Source organism: Saccopteryx bilineata, chromosome X (genome assembly GCF_036850765.1).
Source record: "Saccopteryx bilineata isolate mSacBil1 chromosome X, mSacBil1_pri_phased_curated, whole genome shotgun sequence".
Taxonomy (NCBI): domain Eukaryota; kingdom Metazoa; phylum Chordata; class Mammalia; order Chiroptera; family Emballonuridae; genus Saccopteryx; species Saccopteryx bilineata.
In genome coordinates this window covers 78,724,536-78,745,026 of record NC_089502.1, presented here as the reverse complement: position 1 = coordinate 78,745,026, position 20,491 = coordinate 78,724,536, and the positions used below count along the sequence as shown (strand labels likewise).

The 20,491-nt window shown below is 38.5% G+C and overlaps 1 protein-coding gene across 11 annotated transcripts in view; it reads left to right on the top strand.

Annotated features, from left to right (window-relative positions):
* Positions 1-1,662: 1,662 nt before the first annotated feature.
* Positions 1,663-20,491, top strand: part of HDAC8 (histone deacetylase 8) — a 290,590-nt gene continuing 271,761 nt past the window's right edge. For 10 of the 11 annotated variants that reach the window (XM_066249900.1, XM_066249904.1, XM_066249902.1 and 7 more), the window contains exons 1-4: positions 1,664-2,094; positions 2,627-2,679; positions 4,841-4,971; positions 7,763-7,904. In XM_066249900.1, coding sequence (XP_066105997.1) covers positions 1,870-2,094; positions 2,627-2,679; positions 4,841-4,971; positions 7,763-7,904 — 551 coding nt within the window. In that variant the 5' untranslated portion in view covers positions 1,664-1,869. Of the gene's footprint in view, positions 2,095-2,626; positions 2,680-4,840; positions 4,972-7,762; positions 7,905-20,491 lie in introns of all 11 variants that reach the window. The other variant, XM_066249901.1, reaches the window with a different exon arrangement.

Below are 20,491 nucleotides of genomic sequence, written 5' to 3'. Positions count from 1 at the left end.
TACTGAGCTATGGAAGATGAGGAAGGGGTGGGAAAGACTTAGATGGGGAAATCAGAAATTTGTTTTGAAAATACTGAGTTAGATGTGACTATTAGATGTTCCAGTGGAAGAAGCCATGTTCCCTTGGCTATTTCAGCCACTCATAATTTTAGTTCTCTCTTATGTAGGAAAAGAATGGGTTAGGCACCTGTTTAACTCATTAATTTATGAAATTAAACACTTAACATTTTAAAAATCAAAGTGATATTTGTTCTGCTCTATCCTGTGAGTTGTTCCTCCTTGTTTTTCTTTTCCTTTTATTGATACTACTAGCCTTCTCTTCACCTAGTCCTAGAAATTAAATTTAACAGTTTTCAGTGACTCTTCCATCTCCCTCTTTCTCGCTAATATTTAAATAGTAAGAAAGTCCTATTGAATGGACCCTGTGCATTTCTCCCTCTTTGTTCCCATTGTCTCTACCTTAGTTTAAATCATCATTATTTCTCATCTAGACCATTGTTATTTTTTCCTCTCTAGTAAGAGAAAGAGAAATAATGTAGCCAAATGCATATCACAATGCTCAATACACATTTAGAAAGTAAGAAGCTAGGTAAGTTTTTTTGTTTGTTTTTTTGTGTGTTGTTATTTTTTTAAAGAGAGAGGGATAGATAGGGACAGACAGGAACGGAGAGAGATGAGAAGCATCAATCATCAGTTTTTGGTTGTGACACCTTAGTTGTTCATTGATTGCTTTCTCATATGTGCCTTGACTGCGGGCCTTTAGCAGACCGAGTAACCCCTTGCTGGAGCCAGCGATCGCGCTCAAGCTGGCGACCTGTGGGTCTCGAATCCCAGTCCAACACTATTCACTGTGCCACCGCCTGGTCAGGCAAAGCTAGGTAAGTTTTGAAGAAAGTAAAGATTGTTGTCTGAGGGATGTTAGTAGGTTAGTTCAGGTTCATATGAGAGTTGGGGATTTTGGCATTGGCCAGCTTGCATCAGTACTCAGGGTCCCCTAAGAACTTGGAAATAATACTGGTACTAATTCTAAAACTGCTTCAGAATATTCTTTAATGTGGACCATCATGTGAAATGTAAAAACAGTTCCCTAACCTTTCAACAGCTGCAAAAGCAAAGGGAGAGATAAATTGGAGTCTCCAAACATCAGTGAAAATATCTGCTTACACCTTTAGTACACGCGAATTTTCAAGGAGTAATTTGACATCATTACTTGATTGGAACTTACCAAGCAATTTTCAGAGTACCAGCCAGCCTCTTAGGAAAGTGCTATCAGCTTTGCCAGAGGGCATTATTCAGATTGTTAACTCTTACATGAACATGGATAGCCGATAAAAGCAACGAGTCACAGAGACACAGAATTCACTATGTGAACTTTTCAAACCCTTTGTACCTTTAGTCCTCCACTAAGCCACTCTGATGTAGCTTGGAGGCCGCAGTGTGTCTGTCTTTAACTATTTATATGGTTATATGGGTCTGCTTTCAGATTAAAACAATTCATAAAGAGTTGAGGCTTTTTTTTCTTTTCTTTTAGAGCTAAAACTTAAATTCGCGGCTATTTTAGTAATTAGTCCCAGTTCTTCCGCTACTCAAACCCTTCGAAACTACACCTCCCAGCATGCTCTGAAGCTGGTCTGACCTCATCTCAAATGGCCCCGTAGGGCAACAAGGATGGTTGATTTTGACCGTGCTTATTTGTGCCATAAAACATCGATCCTAATTGGCAGTTATCAAGGCTTTTTTACCTGCCGACCTCCCGTTTTGGAACTGTGGTCAGTAAATGGAAGAGTTCTGGCCCGGGAAGGCCCATGCATTTCTTCAATTGGATGGGAGTGAGGACAGTGACTCTGGCGATCTCGAGAGCAGGAGGGAATGTTGACCAGGGAGCACCGCTGCGGCCGATCAGAGGAGCAGGAACCGGAGCCCGGGCTGAGTCCAAAAAGAGCCGGATCCGAACGGTGGCTCTGGAACGGCTGGAAGTGGAAGATGGAGGAGCCAGAGGAACCTGCGGACAGTGGGCAGTCGCTGCCCCCGGTTTACATCTACAGTCCCGAGTATGTCAGCATGTGCGATTCCCTGGCCAAAGTCCCCAAACGGGTAAGAGAGGCTGGGATGAAAGACCGTGGGCTTTTGCGGTGGGGGTGGTGGTGAGGAAGGTTGGCCCGGAGGGCGTTAGGAAGCGAAGAAGATACTGGACTGGGAGAATCTTCAGCACTAAGTTGGGCAGCTGTACTAGGTGATGGAGGAAGTGCTTTCTTACTGTTTTTGAGAGCGCAGCGTTTAGCAGCCGGTAGCCCCACAGATACAGGTGGGGGCGAGGAGGGGGGCGGAGGAGGTTATGGCACTGACGGCTCGGGTCTGTACTGCAAGGGGTCCCTGAGGTCGTGGAGAAGAAGGTGCAGGAGAAAGTGGTCCATGGCCTCCGTCAGGCCCGGTAGCTTTCGCTTTATCGACTTAGACACTTTGTATCTTTATTGTCTAAACATTGTAACTGTTAAGTAAAAGGAAGAAAGTGGGGCTAAAAGTTTGTTCCTTTCTTCAGAATGAAGTGGATACAATTTCTCTGAATTAAACATTGAGAGACTATTTTCTGCCTTTTCCCCCTCTTTTTTTTTGCGTTTGTTTTTAGGCCAGTATGGTACACTCTTTGATTGAAGCATATGCACTGCATAAGCAAATGAGGTAAGTTATCTTTCATGAACAAAACCCTGTACCCAGGGATTCCCAACTTTAATATCCTACTTCACAACAGGACTAAAGCTTCTTTTAAAGCTTCTCTGGGGTTCACAGAGTTTGTAATTTGCCTGTAACCTAGTGAAAGCTATTGAAGAATTAAGAAAACTTGACAAAAGTGCATAAGCACGTGATTTTCATTTGAAATGGGACTTGACTGCTGACAGGGAAAGTATCTTAGGCATACGTGCTTTGAGGAGATATTGTGGTGACTACACTTGGGTACTGAATAAAAGGTGTTCAGCGAAGAGGTGTTCTGGTTTGGGTCTCCCCCTCCGCCTAAGCTAGATCTGAGGGTATTGGTTCAACTTAAGACTTTTACACACCCCACAACCAAGAGCAAACTTTAACAAGTGAGGCAGGAGATAAGTTAAAGCCAAAGCAAACTCTTGAATGAGGTTCAGAACGAAGTACTTTTTTTAAAAAAATGAGCTTGCTGTTTGTCATTTTAAGAGTAAGGACTATAGCCCTGACACTTGTAAGATTATTTATGACATTTTCCTGTCAAATAAGTGTCTGTTTATACCTGCTAGTGTGCTGTGCTTCATTTCTCTCCCAGAGGTACTGTAATACACTTTAAAATTTTATCCTTATTAGCGACTAAATTACTTAACAAGTACTTTACTTTAGGAATGCTTTCAACCATTTTTTAAACCCATATATTTGATAAGCATAAAAACTATATGCCTTCCTTTAAAGTCATTTAACATTTCAAAAAGTGACTTTAAGACAAACAAATCAAAACTAAGCCAAATTTCCTTGCAGATTAAGTAGGCTTTCAGTAAGTATTTGTTAAATAGGAGGAAGGTTGCTAGATGAAGGAGCTATTAGGGCTGGAAAACATAGTCCAAGAAACTAAAAATTTTTATATTAAAGGGCAGATTTATCACCTCCCAAGATGTAGACATGATTTCTTGAAGAATTAGCAAGAATCAAATCCTCTGATCTTGACTATATATATTTAATTTTTGAGGCTGAGCCTCAGGATTCTTATGGCCTGTTTGGTGACAGTAGGAACCTAAAAAGATATGCTAATTCACAGGAAACTCAGGGCTCAGTTCACAATCAGCAAACATAAAAAAACACTACTGCCCTCCTGTGGTCTAGGTCATTGCTTTTCAAACTTGAATATGCATATGAATTACCTTGTTAAAATACAAATACTGATTCGGTAGGTCTGAGGTGAGCTTTCTAACAAGCTACCAGGTGATGCTGCTGTCAGTCCATAGCCACCCCTTTGAGTGGCCAGGGCTAGAGAGCATTAGCAACTGTACTGGAGTCAGGAAGTAAATAGGGAGCTAGAGGTTAGAGGTGGTAAGAGGTTGTTAGCTTAGCACCCTCTGTTCTCGCTCTCAGTCACTTCTGTTTGTCTTGTGAGAAGTTGGTTGGAAGATTCTAAGGGAAGCCCAGCTCTGTTTTTTCTTCCTCCTTCCTTTCAGAGGCAAATGCGAGGGACCAAACACAGAAACTTTTATATTTTGGGTTGCCTTTTTGAAGTTCTTTAATATTAACAATGATAATTTTCCACAAAGCATTTTATATATGTTATCATTTCATGTTCACATTAGTTCCATAAGATCTCCCCACTTTACAGATGAGAAAACTGAACTACAGAAGAGTCTTCTTACCTGAGGTTATAAAGCTGGTAAGTACAGTTAGGACAGGAGTATACTTCTGACTTCAAATTCAGAATTCACAACAATACAGCTGCGTATGAAAGTAAAAATGTAGCTGAAAGGATTACATAGCCCAGTTAGGAACTAATTCAAATGACAATATCTCAGCCTACTGGCTTGTTATGAAAGATGTAACTCACAGAATAATGTTTGTCCAATACCTGATTATTTAACTTAAATATACTTTCTTTTACTACTTATAAACTCAAGAGAAAACTCTATCCTCTTACCCCCAATAATGGAGCCATTACACAGATGTGAAGAACTGAAGACTACATAATGCAATGGAAGAACAGAGCATGTTTATTAATTCAGCCACTGGAACCAGAAGCTAGGAGTTGTGTTTTCTGCTCAGATTACTGGGTCCTGCTTCTAGTTTCTTTTATATTCTGGATCTGACTCACTCACCTCTCTTCGTTCTCTGTTATTATTAGAATAGTTAAACCCAAAGTGGCCTCCATGGAGGAGATGGCCACCTTCCACACCGATGCCTATCTGCAGCATCTCCAGAAGGTCAGCCAAGAAGGAGATGATGATCATCCAGACTCCATAGAATATGGGCTAGGTAAAGTCATTATTGAGCAATGGTGGGAGATACACAACTATATCTATAACATAACTACTTAATCTTTTATAACTTGCATGGTGGTCTTTAATACTTTTTAATTAAGAATGGTAGCCACAATCTTAATCTCTCACTTAGCCACATACATCTCACTTAACAAGCAAATCATATGAGTTGAGCAGAACTGAATGATGCATCAGATGGAAGAAAATTGTTCAACTGCTTGTGACCTAATAGCAGTGCCCAGATTGGGTCTGGCTGTATGTATGCTGATTTAACTTTCCTATTACCTTATGTTTTAACTTGAATACAGACTTATGTTCTGACTAAGTTTTCTACTTTATCTTTCATTAAACAGCAGCATTAAAAAAAAAAATTGGAAGTGACCAATAAGAAAATCTAGAGAAATAGCATGGTTTAACAGACTAGATTGGGGACAGTCCTTGCTCTTTGTGACAATAGATAAAACATATCTCCTCTCAGACCTCAGTTTCTCCATCTCTAGCAGTGGTCCCCAACCTTTTTTGGGCCACGGACCGGTTTAATGTCAGAAAATATTTTCACGGACTAGCCTTTAGGGTGGGACGGATAAATGCACAAAATAAAATTATGTGACTGGCATAAAAACTGTGGTATTTTAAAATATAATTGTCAAACTTACAAGACAAGTGTCAAGAGTGAGTCTTGGATGTAACAGAGGCAATCTGGTCATTTTTAAAAAATAAAACATTGTTCAGACTTAAATATAAATAAAACAGAAATAATGTAAGTTATTTATTCTTTCTCTGCGGACCGGTACCAAATGGCCCATGGACTGGTACCGGTCTGCGGCCCGGGGGTTGGGGACCACTGATCTATAGGATGAGACTAGTTATCTTGAAGATTTAATGTTTCTATTTCAACACTTTAATTCTTTTCCCAACATTGGAGATGTTTCTCTTTTGTTTTGAACTGATTTTAGCATACAGCTTTTTTTTTTTTTTTGCATTTTTCTGAAGCTAGAAACAGGGAGAGACAGTCAGACAGACTCCCGCATGCGCCCGACCGGGATCCACCCGGCACGCCCACCATGGGGCGATGCTCTGCCCATCCTGGGCGTCACCATATTGCGACCAGAGCCACTCTAGCGCCTGATGCAGAGGCCACAGAGCCATCCCCAGCGCCCGGGCCATCTTTGCTCCAATGGAGCCTCGGCTGCGGGAGGGGAAGAGAGAGACAGAGAGGAAGGCGTGGCGGAGGGGTGGAGAAGCAAATGGGCGCTTCTCCTGTGTGCCCTGGCCGGGAATCGAACCTGGGTCCTCCGCACGCTAGGCCGATGCTCTACCGCTGAGCCAACCGGCCAGGGCTAGCATACAGCTTTTTGATAGAGTATGTTGTTGTCATACTTCAACCTGTTCCTCCCAATAGAGTTCTGGACCCAATTCCAATATGTGGTAAAGGGGTTTACCCCCACACCACCAAGCAATGCTTATGGCATCAGCTGGGTGTCCTTTTAATCCAACTTCATTCTGACACTGTCTACCTGGAGATGGCATCAGATCCCACAGATAAAAGGCTTAGACCCTCAAGTCTACTGTCCACTTCAGATGCCATTCACAAGCCCAGGTTGTTACCTGTACTTCTGACCCAGTCCTTGGGTTTGACTAGTTTGCTAGAGTGGCTCACAAAACTTGGGAAGCCCATTTACTTTCTAGATTACCCCTTAATTATATAGTTGAGCCTTGAACAACTCAGGTTTGAACTATGCAGATCCACTTATATGTAGATTTTTTTTTCAATAAATACTGTAAATGTTTTTTTCTCTTCTTTATGCTTTTCTTAATAACCTTTTTCTCTAGCTTGCTTTATTGTAAGACTACAGTATATATCATATAACTTAAAAAGTATGTGTTAATTGACTGGTATTGGAAGGTCAATAGTAGTCTATTGGTAGTTAAGTTTTGGGAAAGTGAAAAGTTAATACACAAATTTTCAACTGTGTGGGATGGTTCATCCCTAACCCCTGCATTATTTAAGAGTCAACTAATAAAATGGTATAACTCAGGAACAGCCGTATGGGAAAGATGCACAGGGCGAGGTATGGGGAAAGGATACAAAATTTCCATGCCCTCCCCAAGTGCACCACTCTCCCCAAATCTCCATGTGTTCATCAACTTGGAAGCTTTCCAAACCCTCTCTTATTTTATTTTATTTTATTTTTTTAAAAATAATTTTATTTTTTTAATGAGGCGACATCAATAAATCAGGATACATATATTCAAAGATAACAAGTCCAGGTTATCTTGTCGTTCAGTTATGTTGCATACCCATCACCCAAAGTCAGATTGTCCTCTGTCACCTTCTATCTAGTTTTCTTTGTGCCCCTCCCCCGCCCCCTTTCCCTCTCCCTCTCCCCCCTCCTCCCGTAACCACCACACTCTTATTGGGTTTTTATGGAGATTTTATTACATAGTGTGGTTGATTAAATCAGAGACCAGTTGGTGGTTCTAACTAAATCTCCAACTCTTCTCCTATCACTGGAGATCAAGGAGTAGCTGACAGTTCCAAGCCCTCTACACACAAGGTTGATTCTACTGGCAACCAGCCCCCATCCTTAAGTGTGGTCCGCTTGTCATCTCATTAACAAAGATACCTTTACCACTCATCACTTAGGAAATTCCAAGAGTTTTAGGAGCTGTGTGCCAGAAATGGGGACAAAGACCAAATATATATTTCTTATTATAAATCACAATATCATATCCCTCTTTTTCCAATTCATGATTTAACAAGTTCTTTTAATATTTGCCCGAAGGTTATGACTGCCCAGCTACTGAAGGAATATTTGACTACGCAGCAGCTGTGGGAGGGGCTACAATCACAGCTGCCCAGTGCCTGATTGATGGAATGTGCAAAGTAGCAATTAACTGGTCCGGAGGGTGGCATCATGCAAAGAAGTAAGAACATGACCTTTCTGCTTTCTGCCTCTTTCCTTGAGTCAATTCCTCACTTATAGTTATGTAAACTCTTATGCTTATTGTATTGACACTTATTGAGAGATTTGTATACATATTAGCACTTTACTAGACATTCTGAAGAGATGCAAGGGAAATAGAAGGTGATAATAATAGTGGAAAGCAAACTCTTAAAAGTCAGGACCTTGGGCTTTTTCAGCAACCTTGGCTAACTGACTAGGACCAATTAACCTCTTTAGGCCTCAGTTTCTTTATCAGGAAAATGGCCAGGGCAAATGATAACATCTCAAAATTTCTTTCATCTTTCTGTAAATCTTCGTCTTCAAGGAATTTATAATCTGAAAACATTAATGAAACTAGAATAATTAGGGCACAACATCAGTTTTGGTGCCAATTGAATATGTATGTGAGCTGAAGAGATTTACCAGCAGGGTTCAGTTAAAAATGGGAGTCTTGGAAAAGGTGCCTTGTAGAACTAACTAGGTGTTGAAAAAAGAAGTGACAAATAGATTTTTAAGTAGGTGAATAATTGATAAGATTAGATTTAAGACAAAAGGTTGGAAAATCAAGAAGGAGGCTTTTGCTGCCATCTCTAAGGAAAGTGACAGCCAAGAGTTAGGTGTTACTCTAAGAAGGAAGGGCTGTGAATCAGCTATTCTTAGGTGCTACTTGGAGTTAGAGGAAAAGTCCTGTTGGAGTTTCATGTTAATATTTCAAACAACTACACTCTGTATCTGACAAGGACTGCTGGCCCTTATTCAGCATTTGGCATCTTGCTCAATATATCTGTATTATTTAATACATGTTAGAGAAGAAGAATTTCTAAAACTGAATTAATCAATGTGCTAATGCATCATTTACATACTATTGGTCATGACCTTGATAAGTCTCCAGTGTCCTTGAGACTAGAGAAAACACCACTTTATTTTTTCAGAATAAAACCTTGCACACAATTTCAGCATAAGCAGGTTAAGATAATAACATAGATTTTTTTTCATCAGATAAACAGATTCATAATGAAGGAATTCCTTGAGAAAGTTTATTACTAAAATCTACGTGTTTAGGAATAAGTTTTACAGGTCTTTAAAAACATAGAAACAACCTACCTTTTGTTAGTTTTTGTTCCATTAAAAAAATTTCAGCAGTCCCAATGAGAAAAAAAAATGACCTTCTCTACTTCAAGCTACAGATAAAGTAGAAAAGACCAACTTTCCCTGAACCAAAGACTCCTACACCCTCTTATACTTAGCAAGTTGAGAATAATAGTGTGGTTTCATGGAAAATGCCTGGTACTATGAGTCAGATCTAGTTTCAATGTGACACTTGATGGAGCTTGCTTATTTATTTATTTATTTAAAATTTTTCAGTGCTTCCAACTTATGAGAATAATTCTTAACATTCGAAATTGATTTATCAGTGCTAAATTTGGAAAACATAAGAATAGTCTATCATTTTATTGGGACTACACAATTTAGCACAGTACTAGGCACAATGATTCTAGAACAAAAGTGGTATAATGAGGAGCTTATGTGTTAAATTCACTGCTTGAGGCAGTGGTTCTCAAAGTGTGTGCCAGGGCCTACTGGTGCACCCTAGAAGATTTCCAGGTGCACCCTATGATATTCCAGAGAAATATGTGCCTGTTGGGGACCAAAAACCCAACAGGGATTTTGGAGTTTAGATTTTTGGGGGACAGAGGTGTGGGGAATTGGCTGTGAGCTAACAGTCTGCCCAACCCTCCATCTTACTTGCCTGATTAGGTTGCAAAAGGCTGTTAAGCTGTGATGCTGGATTGTTTACACTACCCCCCATGTTCCCCAGAAAGACTGGAGACAGGTTTCTTCTATCCTTTGTTTGGTGTAAAGTTAAGATGATATGTATGGTGGGGGTTTTCTGCATTCAAAACTAGAGTAAAAAGAGAGGAATTTTTCAATGTATTGATGAGGAAATGAGAGTTTGCCTTTCAAATGTATGCCCAAACATTGAAGAAATTGCTAGGACACATCGAGTTCATGTTTCTCATAAACACAAGAATGACAAAACTTAACACATTCACTCCGGGACTTGCCGAATTTACTAAATCTTACTAAGAATGTATCTATATATATAGAAAGATAACTTTTTGTTATTTTTTAATTTTTTAACACCTTTTTTATGAATTCTAAAAAGCGTAACTCAAAAAATGTAACATAAAAATGTTCTTTAATGTCAGAATAAATTTAATTTTGTCATATTTATTTCATTTAATAAATAAATGAAATAAATATAGCATAAAAGCATGCTTGGACTTTATATGTATATTTTTTAATATTTGACTTAATTATTATAACATATTTCTCAGAAATTTGTATATAGTGTGCCTACAATTATTTGTAAGATTTTAAATGTGCCCCGACTTCAAAAAGTTTGAGAACCACTGGCTTAAGGCCTAGTTTCCAATGGGATAACCAGATACCTGATACTTTTTATCACTGTTTTGCTGCCAAAGGAAATGCAGTCTATCTTAAGCCAATCACTGCTGCTTCTGGGCTTTATGTAGGTATGGGCATATCTATACACTATTATTGTAACTATTTCAGACAACTTTCAGCTGATCCTACTTTGAAACAGACACACCTGTGATAAAAATATAAATTACACAGAGTTTCTAGGGATTGCCCCAATTCATGGGGGTTTTGACACCTCTAGAATCTCTCTGCAGATGAACTATAGGCACTTAGCCCACAATTATACATCTAGCCAGCACTTTCCTGTTTTAGCCAAGTATTTCTCCATCCCCAAATACATGTATAGATTGATTCATGGCTTTTATTCATTCAACATGTATTAATTAAGAACCTATGTCAAGCATATGTTTATCATCACTAGTGAGCACAGGTTTATAAATCAAAGCATGATATATTTTTTCAATTTTGAAAAAAAAAATATTTACCTCAAAATATCCAGGTACTGGCAGGGTTATAGTGAAACTGACACATTATTTTTTGAAAACTTTGGAAATTAGAGTTAAAAGAGTGGAGAAAACATTCATACCTATTGACCCAGTAATACCCTTAACAATATATTCTAATGAAATAAACCAATCTTCCCTGAAGAAATTCATAAAATAGAGGTAAGACAGCAAATAATTAGAAGCTAAAGAAGAGTGATTTTTCAAAGAAAATTCTGCAAAAGAATGGAGTAATGCTATTATATATTAAACATACAAAACTAGAATAATGAAAACACTGGTACCACAGTTATAAGATATGACATGATAATATAGTAAAGTCCACAAAGAGAAGGTGATAGATGAGAATTCAGTCTATTATAAAGTATGTGTTGCAAATGAATGTGAGTGAAAAGAATTGTTCAGTAAGTGATATTGTGACAGCTTGTAGCATTTATACTCTCATCTCCTGTAAAAAACTAAGTAGCAGTGGGACTGAAAAATTAAATATAAAAAAACAAAATCTAAAATACTAGAGTGACTGAATATTTATCAAGCCTCTGAAACGGAATAGTTTTCTAAGTTTTCAGAAAAATTAAAAAAACTCACAACAGATAAGATCAATAGATTTGATGGTTTAAAATGGAAAAGTCAAAATAACCTAAAACTTGTGTGACCATTTTAGAATTAAAATATGATGAAAAGGCATATTTGACATAAATATGATGAAGCATGATAGGTATGTATTTTCTAAGGTATTTGTATAGTATGGTGTATAAGAAGAAATATGAGCATAGAACATGAATAGACAATTTACAGAAGAATGTAGTACATCTCGAATAAATGGGACAGTGTTCATCACTATTAATCAAATAAATGTAAATTAAAATAACTAGGTAGCCTCTTTTTAAGCCTGTGTTTAACAGAACTGAAAAAGATGGTACTCAGTTTGCTAGTAATAGTGTAGTGTGGTTCAGCCCTTAAGAAAGCAGTTTGGAAGCCAACATGTGGTAAAACTCTTTTATGTAGTAAGCAAGCCTACTCCTGGGAATGTTTCCTAAGAGAATAATTTAAAATATAGAAAAAGCTATTTGTATGAAGGTGTTTATCAGTGTTATTTATTAAAAAAAAAAAAGAAATAACGTGAAAGCCTCGCAATAAGGAAATAAGGAATCCTCTCCATGGAATATTATGGTATTATTTTAAATTATAATTATGAAGACTATAGGGCATTTCATAAAAATACTTATGTGCTAATGAAAAAGCAGGTTTTAAAATTGTTTGCACACTGCAATTACAACTTTGTAAAACACACACACCTATTGGGGAAAATCTAGAGGGAATAGTAGTAATGGTTATGTTAGGGTGGCAGAATTATTGAGGATTTTTAAAAAAGTATTTCTCTAGCTTTCATATTTTCTGTAATGAGACTTTATTACTTTTGCAGCCAAAATTTTACCAAAATAAGAAGAGATTAAAAATAGTTACAGCAAATATAACAAAGGGTTAAAATTTTAAACTATTCTAATTGATTTTTAAAAACACTAATATTCAGATAAATGGTCAGAAGACATGAACAAGCAATTTACAAAAGTGGCAATAGTAAACAAACATGAAAAATACTTAGCATCCCAAATAATTAGAGAAAGTGAAATTGAAACATCGTATAAATATATATATATATATATTTTCCTTTTACCAAGTTTGAGCCAAAGGAAGAAAGATCTTTAACTTATGAGATTTATTACTCTTGGTAATTTATTTTAAGGAAATAAACCAATAAAATATATGGAAAAGCTATATGTATGAAGTTGGTAAGTTCTTTCTTAAATTAGACTAAAAATGGGGAGGAAGGAGAGAAGGAGACATAAACATTCAATAACACTGGAATGATTAGGTAGTACACTGCAACCTATCTATTTGTTGGGCTATTATATAAGCATTAAAAATGGTGGTTAGGACAACAGCATTACAAGAAGAAAATGCATATTATTTAAGGTTGGCTTTGTTTTTAAAGGGCAGATAACTACAGCATCATACATTCACTTTGATTAGAGTCATATAAAAATATATACATATGAAAACTATCTGTAAAGGAAAAACTGTTGACCTGTGATCAGCTCAGCACAAAGGTTTGGGGCATGAATCTCCTGAACCATCCAAAGTTCAATTTTAACTACAGTGGGCCCTCCACATTCACCGATTCCCAGATGCAGAGTTGGACTTTCTATGACACGGGTTTAAACTGTAGCAGTCAACTGAAAAATATTGCATTTAAGTGGATCTGTGCAGTTCAAACCTGTGCTGTCTGAGGGTCAAGTATACAACAAAATGATACCAGTGACTCTGTAAGGAGTATAATATTCTGATATACATATATGATATACATATATATGTGTATATATATATATATACACTCTCACACATATATATGTGTACCTTTTTCTATTTCCCCTACTTTCCCTATAATTTTCTCTAATATAATTATATTACTTTTATCAATAAGTTTTTTATAATGAAAACTGCTTGGAACAAGTTGGGAAGCAGCAATAATACACACACAATATGGTTTATGTGTGCTAGTTATGTACACAGTAGTGGATTGTACAGAATATGGAAGAGTCTGCCTTCCCATTGGTAGGGATAGACAATTCCAAGCAGAGGTAATAATAAAAACATAGCATGAGGAAATTATGGGGCATTTGGAGAACTACAAGTAGTTAAATGTAGCTCGAGTGTAAAAGCAAATAGAACAAAACCAAATTATAAAGGTTTTGTAAACCATACTGAAGGGTTGGATTTTTTTCCTGAGGCTGGTGGGGATTTACTGAAGAATTTTAGAGTGGGTGACAGTGTGCTAATGGAATCAGAAGGAAATGGGACTAGAGGCAGAGGAGAAGGCTATTGTAATTATTGTAAATATTAAGTCCCTACTGTATGCTAGAATGACAGGCTTTGAAGTAAGACCTGCGAAACAAAGGGGGGGGGGCTGATAGTATGCTAACTTGAATAATTATAAGCTACTAAAATATGTTTATTTTGTGTTGTTTAATAAATTTGAATGTTATGTATTTCTTACAATAAGCAAAGAGTGTATCAAGACTTGATTTTTTTGTTCTCTGCTAATTTTTCTAACAAAATTCCATGTTTCAAGATGGTACATATTAGTTCCTGGAAGACTTGGAAAATGATTATTTAGAGAGTTGATTCTGCCAAAATGTTCAAGGACTTCGTCAGTTTTCCCAAGAGCTTCTTAATCATTTGGTATTCAAATCACTCTTTTGAATCACTTTTAAAATCGTTATCCTTATTTATGCCTCTCCTCTTCAGTTGTAAGATGGTCTACCAGATCCTTATTAGTAGTTTTGTGTGCTGACTTCATGATATCCTGCATGTTTTTTATAAGATTTGTACTTTCACTTTGTAAAAGATAGGCATTGAATTACTAACTGTTATATCTTACAATGCATGAGACACAAAGTGACTGAACAGATGGATGAGGATGTGTGCTAGAGATTAAAGGAGTAGGTTGTTTGAATGGGGACTGATACAAGTGGCCAATTCATTAGCAAACACTTTCATGCTATGACAGCTTTGTATTCCTAGGAAACCTCAAAACTTTAGTACTGCTTACACTAAGATAATAACTTCTCAGTAAGGAGAAATCCCTGTATCAGTAAACATCAAGTGCAGTATTTTTCAAACTAAGGTTGCAGCATCTCATTAATGGGACAATATATCAATTTAATAAATGGATGGCAACCAAAATTTTTAATATCAAGTTAGATTTCATGAAGCTTGTCCTAGTGTATGTTTATGTATTTGTATGTACTAGGTCATGATGTAAATGTCAAGCCACTGTAGAGTAGAATGACAGGATTTGAAGTGAGACCTGGGTACAAACCTAGGATGCACCGCTTACTGTATGTGTAGGTAACCCTGGAATTATTCCTGTACAGCATGTGTAGAGGCACAGAGATATGAAAGCTGAGGAAACTTCTAAGTCTATAATTAAAGCTGGAACCAAGGGTTCCTATAGGCAAGTGGCTGGAGGTAAGGTGGAAAGAGATGTGAAGTTTCCTTGTTGCCAAGCTAACTAGCTTGAACTTGATCTTTTATGTCAGTGATTCTTGACCTAATTCGGTTAAGGATCCCTCTGAAAATCTGATGAAAGCTATATATACTATCCCTAGAAATATGTACATACACAAATTTTTCTATATAATTTCAGAAAGTTTAAGGATCTCCTAAAGTTCGTGTATGGATCCTTGGTTAAGAACCTTGATTTTAGACAGTGAGGAATCACTGAATGAATTTTTAGTCAGGGGGAGGTAATATGACCAGATTTGCATTTTAGGAATAGTCAGCAGATGAATTGTAGTGGGAGTGGGTATCGGGGTATGCTGATAAATCTGTTAGGTGAAAGCAGTGGTGATGAACACAACAGAGTGACTAAATTTAAGAGTCATTAATAGTTGGAATAAATAGGAATGGTAATAAATATGGTATAAACAATAAGGAAGTAATGATCTAGATTTTTTTTAATAATTTTATTTTTTTTAATAATTTTATTTTTTTAATGGGGCGACATCAATAAATCAGGATACATATATTCAAAGATAACATGTCCAGTTTATCTTGTTGTTCAATTATGTTGCATACCCATCACCCTAAGTCAGATTGTCCTTTGTCACCTTCTATCTAGTTTTCTTTGTGCCCCTCCCCCTTTCCCTCTCCCTCTACCCCCTCCCCCCATAACCACCACACTCTTATCAATATGATCTAGATTTATTGTGTAGATAACTGAGTAAATTGTGTTACCACTAACCAAAACGAGTGGCAAATAAAAATTGATGTCCTTATGGAACATCTAATTAAAGATGTGTATTAGAGAGCTGGCAGCAAGGTCCTGCTCAGTGATTATCAACCTTTAATGTATGTATAAAATACCTGGGATCTTGTTAAAATGCAGACTCTGATTCAGGAGATGTGAGGTGGAACATAAAAACCTGCATTTCCAATAAACTCCCAGGTAATACTAAATGCTGTCATTCTGGGGATCATAATTGGACCAGAGAGAGGCTATAGCTCAGGAGAATCATCTTCACTGAAAGTACAGAGTTGAAATCAACAGCATGATAGGTGGTAATTAAAACTAAGGAAATAGATAAAAATCACCTGAAAAGCATGTATAGAATAACACAGGAAAATAAAAAAAGTCCTGAACCTTGTGGAATGCCGGTATTTATAGGGCAAGTAGAAGAAGAAAGGCCTACAAAGTTGTCTTAAGAAGGAATAGTCAGAAAGCTAAGAAGAATCAGTAAGAACTTATCACAGAAACCAAAGTCAACCTCAAGACCAGTTTGGATAGCAGCTGGGGTTGTGGTGGTGGTGGTAGTTAAATGTTACATGGTTTATGATCCTCCAAAGGGCCAGAGTATAGAAACATGTACAGGTGTATCTGTGATATTAAAATTCCATGGAGGGCTGTTAGGAAAAGGAGTCTAAAAGCTCCTTGGATAAGGGAGCAAAAATGAAAATAAAATGGTTGAGAAACTGAGCTGTAGAGAGGTAAAGTAAGATATATCATTCAGACTATTGTGATGAAGAAGAGTTCAAAAAGTGAAAAGGGGTGTGCTGAGGAGACAAGAAAGAGAACATCAGAGCCACCACCTTTGCAAAAGCAGAACAATGGAGCCCTGGCCGGCTGGCTCAGCGGTAGAGTGTCGGCCTGGCGTGTGGGGGACCTGGGTTCGATTCCCGGCCAGGGCACATAGGAGAAGCGCCCATTTGCTTCTCCACCCCTCTCCCTCCTTCCTCTCTGTCTCTCTCTTCCCCTCCCGCAGCCAAGGCTCCATTGGAGCAAAGATGGCCCGGGTGCTGGGGATGGCTCCTTGGCCTCTGCCCCAGGCGCTAGAGTGGCTCTGGTCTCGGCAGAGCTACGCCCCGGAGGGGCAGAGCGTCTCCCCTGGTGGGCGTGCCGGGTGGATCCCGGTCGGGCGCATGCGGGAGTCTGACTGTCTCTCCCCGTTTCCAGCTTCAGAAAAATACAAAAACAACAACAACAACAACAAAAAAACAGAACAATGGAAAATAGCTTTGCATATTTGGTGAACTACATGCAATCCAGTATTGCTGGAGGGTTAAAGTACAAAGTGGGCAATGGCAGAGGATAAGATAGAAAAGTAGGAAATGAATCATGAAGGGCTTTGTGCAGATTTCTAGGCCTCTGAGATCTTGGTCAAGTAGGTTTTGGGTGGTGTGTCAGAGTGCTCACTTTCAAATTTGGATGATTCTGATACACACACTTTGAAAAATTCTGCAATAGGAAATGGAGGGGAAAGACACTGAAAAATTATGTTAGAAAGTAAAATGGTTAAATTTGTGTTTTAGAAAAATAAATCTGGGCCCTGGCCGGTAGCTCAGGTGGATAGAGTGTCCTCCCAGCATATGGATGTCCTGGGTTTTATTCCCAGTCAGGGCACACGAGATAAGTGACCACCTGCTTCTCCACCCTTTCCCCCTCCCCTTTCTCTCCCTCTTCCCCTCCCACAGCCTCCATTGTTTTGAGCCTGGCCCCAGGTGCTGAGAATAGCTTGGTTGGTCCCAGCATGTCAGCCTAAAAGTAGCTTGGTACTCAGATGGGGTTGCTGGGTGGATCCTGGTCAGGGTGTATGGAGGATTCTGTCTCACTATCTTCACTCCTCTCACTAAAGAAAAAAAGAAAGAAAAATAACTCTGACTGCAGTTGTAGGGAATGGATCGAAGGAGGTGTAGACTAGAGGTAGAGAGACTGAATAGGGTATCAGCAGTCCTACTGACAAGTAATGAGAATGTGAACTAAAGCTGAGCAATGAGATTGGATATGGAAGGGGATGTAAGATGACTCAAGTTTCTGGCTTGTTTGAACAGAGTCCCAAACAAGATAGGAATTAATAACAATAAGCTAACATGTTGAGCTATTGCTAGATACTAGTTTACATGCATCGTTCTCATATTTTCTCACATTAAGAAGTATGTAGATACTGTTATTATCTCTCTTTTACTCATAGGAGTACAGTAAAGTTAAGCAGCTTGCTCAAGTTTGGTAAGTGGCCACATTGAGATTCAAACCCAAGCAATCTGAATTTTTGACCTATGTACTTAATCCCTGTATTAACCACCTCAATAAACAGAATTAGGTGGTGCTATGTAACAGAGGTAATACCGAGGGAAATTGGAGACTCAGACTTGGAAATGAATGTGGAAGGTGGAACTAAAAACAGATGTGTTGCCAGTATATAAAGTGGCAGGGGCAAACCATGAAAATGGATAGGATTAGTTAGGGAAAAATCAAAGAGTAAGGAGGAAAAAAAAAGTAAAGCCTAGAACCCCAGGAAATATCAACTTGTTATGGGCAAGTATAAGAAGAAGCCCCAGTGAAGTCAGCTGACAAGCAAAAGCCAGGGATAGCCAGATACTCAAAATAGGTAGGGATCATGAAATCCCAAGGGCAGAGAAGAGTTTAAAGAAGAAAAAAACTTTCAACAGTGCCACATGCTGTGGAGAGGTCAATCCAGAGAGATACTAAAGTGTCAGTCATATTTGACAGTTAATCTGGTCATTAATGACCTTGGTAAGAGAACTTTCTGGAGACTCAAGGAAATACAAACTGTTGTGGGTGGAGTAGAAATTAAGTAAATAGAGAAGAAAGGAACGTTAAGCTGCCTAAAAGTTTGAATTTGAAAGAAAGGGAAAAAGAGGCAGTGGGCAAGGGAAAATGAAGGTTGAAGGGTGGTTTGTTGAGTTTGTTCTGTTTTAAGAGAATTAAGAATATTTATAGGCTGAAAGGGAAATATTGAAGATGTGAGAAGGATAAAAAATGGAACAAAGTGTCAGAGGAGGCAGGAAGAGGATGGGGTGAGTGGCTTTGGAAGAAGAACCACATTTTCTGAAGCCACAAGAAAAGAAGTTAAGGTGGTATCACAGAGAAGTATGTGGATTGCCCACTAGTGAACTGCTTGCACAATGGCCTCTACTATCTCTATGAAATGACTTATCTTCTTCTATTACTTGTTCACAGGCCTCTTTGAATCCTTTGACTCTACTTTTTATAGTCAGTCTCCTAGGAAGTCATCTTGTCCATTCCAGATTCCCTTAAATGAGACTCACCCTATCCATGTAAAATATGTGCTAGAAGATATTAAAACCAAACACAGGACAATGAGTTCTAACCTGTGGAATTTGTCAAATCACATCTTGTTTGTCCACATTGACTGGCTATTTCTCATCCTTGCCTCTTCTGATGACTCTTATCCTATTTGACTCTGTATACAGCTCCAATATTCCTTCATCTCACTCTGATAATGCCTTAAGGCATACCTTTCTGGCTCAACAATGACCTTCTTCCTCCCACAGCTTTGTTATTTGCCCTCTTGTCCTTTGACATGTAAGCCGTCCACCTGGCAATCCAGGATGTTTGTCAGCTGGGCACCCTCCACGCCTTCCCCCATCCTGCTTTCCTACTAAGAGAGGGAGAGATTATTGTCCTAGAATGCTGTTGATTTCTGATACTTCCACCTGGGGGCAGTATTTGGTAGAGCCATAAAATAGTATCTTTTTAAAAAAAATTTTTTATTTATTCATTTTAGAGAGGAGAGAGAGGGAGAGAGAGAGAGAGAAGAGAGAGAGAGAAGGGGGGGAGGAGCTGGAAGCATCAACTCCCATATGTGCCTTGACCAGGCAAGCCCAGGGTTTTGAACCAGCGACCTCAGCATTTCCAGGTCGACGCTTTATCCACTGCACCACCACAGGTCAGGCTAAAATAGTATCTTGCATCTTGGCAAGCTCTACAAAAAGAGTGCAGAACTAGAACTCCAGCTCTGAGTTGTGACCTACCTGGCAGTTAGGATCAAAGCTCCTAGAGCTGTATTCTCAAGAGTGCCAGTTTCTTATGCATAGATAGACTAAATGTCATTGAATTGCTCTAGACACAGTACAGATTGCTAACCAGGCAGCCAGACCCCCTCCTCTATCAGCACCACCCCTTTACAGCCTCTATAAACAAGTAGATACTTGCATGAAAATGGAGGTCTGGATTCAATGTCAGCCACATCACCTCACTACCAAGGCAAACCTCTCCTTCAACCATGGATGGCACCTGCAGTATGGTACATCACTAGACAAAATGGACAAGCGTTTGCCACATGTAGCCCTGATCATTCTGTCAGTACATGTCCAACCCATAAGGCATCAGGCCTTCCATCAGCAAACTGCCCAGCAAGCCAGCAAATTAGGAACAAGCTAAGATATGCTTTATTCCTATAGCATCTCTACCCCTAGCCTCTAGGGGATGAAACATGGTCCTATAGAACCGAGGAGGACAGTATATCACAGTGATTCAGTGTCACACAGGAAATCCTACTTCTATCAGTTAATAACTATAAAAACTTCTCTGTGCCTCAGTGTGCTCATTTGTAAATTGGTGATGATAATAGTACCCATCTTATAGGGTTATAAGGATTAAATCTGATAATTGCATTAAAGAGCCTAGCATATAGTAAGTGTGTGATAAATCACTTATTATCTCCAGACTGAGTTAAATTCAAGAGGTCTTAGGTAGCCTTTCAGACAAGCCCCTGCTTCAGCAGATCCCAAATGA